The sequence below is a fragment of the Microtus ochrogaster genome, chromosome 22, assembly GCF_000317375.1.
Source record: "Microtus ochrogaster isolate Prairie Vole_2 chromosome 22, MicOch1.0, whole genome shotgun sequence".
NCBI lineage: Eukaryota > Metazoa > Chordata > Mammalia > Rodentia > Cricetidae > Microtus > Microtus ochrogaster.
The window spans coordinates 11,254,515-11,259,412 of NC_022023.1; the positions used below are offsets into that span (position 1 = coordinate 11,254,515).

Below are 4,898 nucleotides of genomic sequence, written 5' to 3' on the forward strand. Positions count from 1 at the left end.
AAAAAAAAAAAAAAAGTTTTATTAGCTGGGTAACGGTGATGCACGCTTTTAATCCCAGCACTCAGGAGGCAGAGGCAGACAGATCTCTGTGAGTTCAAAGCTAGCCTGGTCTACAAAGCAAGTTCCAGGACAGAGAAACCCTGTCTCAAAAACAAACAAAAAAAGTTTTACATAGATGAGTGTATTGCCTACATAAATGTGCACAAAAAACATGCCTGGTGCTTCTAGAGGTCAGAAGAAGGCATCAGATTTCCTAAAACTGAAGTTACAGATGGCTATGAGCTACCATGTGGTTGCTGAGAACCAACCTGGGTCCTCTGTGAGGACAAGTGCTCTTAAGTGCTGAGCCATCTTTCTAGCCCTGCTCTTCAATAATGTTTATGTTTCAAAATTAAACACTTCAAACTCTAAAACAAAACTTTTCAAAAATACAAATGAAAAGCGGGCATGTACTTTTCATGGATCTTCAAGACTCGATGCACTATAGGAATCTCTCTTCCTTCTATCCTGAAGACGACGATTTCTCCCACTCGTATGGGATCTTCGACACGGTTCGTTAGGAAAAGGAGGTCCCCTCTGTGAAACGCAGGCTCCATGCTGCCACTGGGAGGAGATACAGAAAGACAGATACATTTCAGAATTGGATATTCAACAGAGCAACGGATACCAGATGCCCCGTGATGGACTCAGCATTTGAACAACCATGGTATCAAAGATGACACTGTCCTCAAAATAGGTTGCCTTCAAATGTGATTGCATTTCTTCATTTTGGGGGCATAGTTACAGTCTCACAGTACAGATCAGGCTGCCCTCAAACTTGTGGCAATTTTTTGACCTCAGCCTCCTTAGTCCTGAGATTACATGTTACATCATCATACCCAGCTTGGTTCCCCTCAACTACTAAAAGAATTTTTTAGTTATTAGTCTTTACTAACTAGTTCCATTTTAAGCAATACGACTCAAAGGTGCTTAAGTCTTGAAAAGGGCAGTGTTACTAATTCTTTAACCTTTTGGAATTTCAAGTGACAAACAATATAAAAGACTGAACTTTAAAAACACTGCCCTTCTTCTGGCTTCCTCTGAAAATACTAAACATATTCAAATATTCAAATGAAAACCGGATCATCTCTTGCCATTTATAAGGTACAGATCATGATGACCTTATGAGTTCAACTGATTAGGGAGGAAAACAGCTCATCAAGTCAGAAACAGAACAAAGAGAGCACTGGCGCTCCAGTCATTTCTTTGCCTGTAAAGAGAGAGCTCAAAGACTACTTGGATTTCTGTCTAAGAAATTCGGAAACTAGGAAAAGGGGGAGGAGCCCGAGAAAAGCATCTCTTTCTCCCCTGCCTGTCCTGCCTCACACCCGGCTCTGAGAAGGGCCTAGGAGATTTGCATTTATATCTTCAGGAACTCACACTCCAGTTTTCAATTAGAAAAACATTATAAAAAGTAAAAATATCAGCTGGATGGTGGTGCTGCACACACCTGTAATGCCAGCACTTGGGAGACAGAGGCAGGCAGATCTCAGTGAGTTGGAGGCCAGCCTGGACTATAAAGCCAGCTCCAAGGAGCCAGGACTGTTACACAGAGAAATCCTATCTTGAAAAACAACAACAACAACAAAAAGTTAAAAGTATCAGCAGGAAATAAAACTCGAGACAGAACACCCAGGCCCAGACACTGTTGTTTGAAGACTACATATGGGAACAGCTGCGGTTCCTAAACTCTCTTGTAACTGGATAACCTGAGCAATTTAAATAAAGTCTTCATGCTCAGGTCACAAATAAACCCATTAATATCAGAATGTCTGGGAATGGGAGGCAGGCATCACCAAATCCTCAGAAATTTCACTGTAGGGCTGGAGAGATGGCTCAGTGGTTAAGAGCCCTGGCAGCTCTTCCAGAAGTTCCGAGTTCAACTCCCAGCAACCACATGGTGGCTCACAACCATATGTAATGAGGTCTGGTGCCCTCTTCTGGCCTGCAGGCATGTATGGAGGCTGAACACTGTGCACATAATAAAGCAAAATTGGGGAACTATGAGAAATGTGTTTATTTTTGTGATTATTGTATCAAAGGCTAGCCTGAACTAGGTAGCCCATGCTACCTAATCTTCTTGCCTCCCAAGTGTTGGGATTACAGGTACGTTTGTCTGTTTGCTTATTATATTGTTGAACTCGAACTTACAGTAATCTTCCTGCTGGGATTGCAATCTTGCACCACCATGCTAGGCTAGTACATGTTTATTCTTTCCCCACCGTCCAGACCGGTTTCTCTGTGTACTCAGAGACCCGCCTGCCTCTGCCTCCTCAGTGCTAGGACTAAAGGCATTTGCTACCACCACCTGGTATATGTATTTATTCTTAAAGCTTCTGTAATAGGTAGGTAGATCTCTGAGTGTGAGGCCATCCTGGTCTATACAGCAAGTTCTAGGACAGCCAAGGCTACATACATAGTGAGATCCTGGCTCAAAATTAAATAAATTACATTAAATTATTATTTAAAATTTGCAGGCTGAGGCTGTAGCTCAGTGGTAGAGAACTTGTCAGGAATGAACAAGACCCTGCGTTAACTCTCTAGCTGGATCTACCAAAAATTAAAAAAAAAAAGGAAAAAAGAACTTTACATACAAGGCTATACACACACACGCGCGCACGAGAAAAGAAAAAAAGGATGCACATACAGAATTATCTCCATTACATGTAAAAACCATACATGAAAAGAGACAACGAAGAAAAAAAAAGGAAAACAAAAAAGAAAAGAGACAACGATGTTAGCAGTGATTTCTATCTCAAAATTGCAAAGACAGGTTCATTTAGAGTTTCCAACTTTTCACATTATGGGAATATATTAACTTTTTCTTATTAGAGAAAGCATTTCTCCTTAAAGGTCACTATGACAGTCAGGCAGGAAATGACAAGGGCCTGAAATAGAACAGCAAAGAGAACAGCTATAAAGGAGTGGAGGGGAAAACATTAGTGGCCGATTAGACACAAGAGAAAAAAAGGATGAGCCATAGGTTTGTGGCACTGGCAACTGAGCAGATGCAGTGACAGTCACAGAAACAGGAGGGAAAGGATCAAAATGAAAAAAAGATTTTCTTTTATCATGCAGAGAATCAAGAGTCTGGTCAGTAGCCAGGTGAAGCTGTCCCGTGGAATGAAATAAGAAACAAAAGGTTTTGGAATTCACATGTAAGTAGCCAGAGTGGTGGAGATGCTTGTGATACCAACACCTAGGAGGTGCTCAATGCCAGCCTGCACCACATGCCAAGACTGTGCCCCCAAACCAAAATAAATAACTAAATAAGACATATCAAGTATGTGTAGAGGGTAAAAAGGCACAGAGTGGATGTGCTTGTACACCTTATATAAAAATGTCCCTGTGCCAAAGAGGCCAACACTTTGGAGCAGCTCTTCCAGAAGACCTGAGTTCAATTCCCAACACCCACATGACAGCTCACAACCTCTCTAACTCTAGTTCCAGGGGATTTGATGCCCTCTTCTGACCTCCACAGGCACCAAGCATACAAATGGTGGACATACATGCATGAAAGCAAAATACACATAAAACAATAAAATTTAAAAATAATAACAAAGAAAACCAGGGCTACACAGAGAAACCCTGTCTTGGGAGTAGGGGGGAGTACATACTGAGATCATTTAAACATGTTGTTAATTTAAACAGTAAATCATTAAGTGAATTATGAGTAACTCTGATATCTGATTAAATTACACCTTTCTAGTTTGCTTGTTTGTTTTGCTTTGTTTAGTTTATCAAGACAGGGTTTCTCTGTGTAGCCCTGGCTGTCCTGGAACTCACTCTGTAGACCTGGATGGCTTCAAACTCACAGAGATCCACCTGTCTCTGCCTCCTGAATGCTGGGATCAAAAACATGCGTCACTACTGCCCGGCTAAATTACACTTTCAATATGTCAAACATGCTTCCCTCTCTCTTTTTAAAATGAAGCAGGATTTTATGTTTCCATGGTTGGCCTTGAACTGGATGTGTAGCACAGGATGACCTTGAACATCTGACCTTTCTGCCTCTGCCTTCTGAGTCCTAGATCAAAGGTATGCACTGCCACACATTAAAAAAACAAATGAACAAAAAATGTATGGGTGTTTTATACACAAGCATGCACGTATGAGTACCGTGTGTATACCTGAGGCCAGAAGAGACATGGTAACAACTATATGGCTGGAATTACGTAGCCTGGGTTGGCATCAAATTCACAGTGATACTCTTGCTTCCACATCCCAGATGCTTGAATGTCAGGAATAAGCTACCACATTCAACTACATTTTTAGTTTTTTAACTGATACATTAAAAAATGAATATATTGGTACTTGAGAAATGGCTTGTGTTGCCAAGTCTGATGATCTGAGTGCAATCCCTGGTACTCACACGATGGAAAGAATCGATGCCCACAAGTTATCCTGACATCTACATGTGCATCTACACACATACACAAATAAATAAGATGTAATAAAATATTTATATATTGGGGTCTGGAACTCAGACTTATTGAAAAGGGTGCCTGCCTAGCAAGCAAAAGCCCTGAGTTCAATTCCCAGCTGCTGCAGGATGATGTTCTTGTACCCTGTAAAGATTTCACTTGTACTGATTTAATAAAACGCTGATTGGGCCTGGCAGTGGTGGCACATGCCTTTAATCCCAGCACTTGGGAGGCAGAGGCAGGCAGATCTCTGTGAGTTTGAGGCCAACCTGGGCTACAAGAACTAGTTCCAGGACAGGCTCCAAAGCCACAGAGAAATCCTGTCTCAAAAAACAAAACAAAACGCCGGGCGATGGTGGGGCACGCCTTTAATCCCAGCACTTGGGAGGCAGAGGCAGGCGGATCTCTGTGAGTTCGAGACCAGCCTGGTCTACA

General features: G+C 41.8%; 1 protein-coding gene across 4 annotated transcripts in view; it reads right to left on the reverse strand.

Annotated features, from left to right (window-relative positions):
• Sec11a (SEC11 homolog A, signal peptidase complex subunit) overlaps nt 1-4,898 on the reverse strand; it is a 47,720-nt gene that overhangs the window by 21,335 nt on the left and 21,487 nt on the right. For all 4 annotated transcript variants that reach the window (XM_026784337.1, XM_013350199.2, XM_005357654.3 and 1 more), the window contains exon 3: nt 454-603. In XM_026784337.1, coding sequence (XP_026640138.1) covers nt 454-603 — 150 coding nt within the window. The remainder of the gene's footprint in view (nt 1-453; nt 604-4,898) is intronic.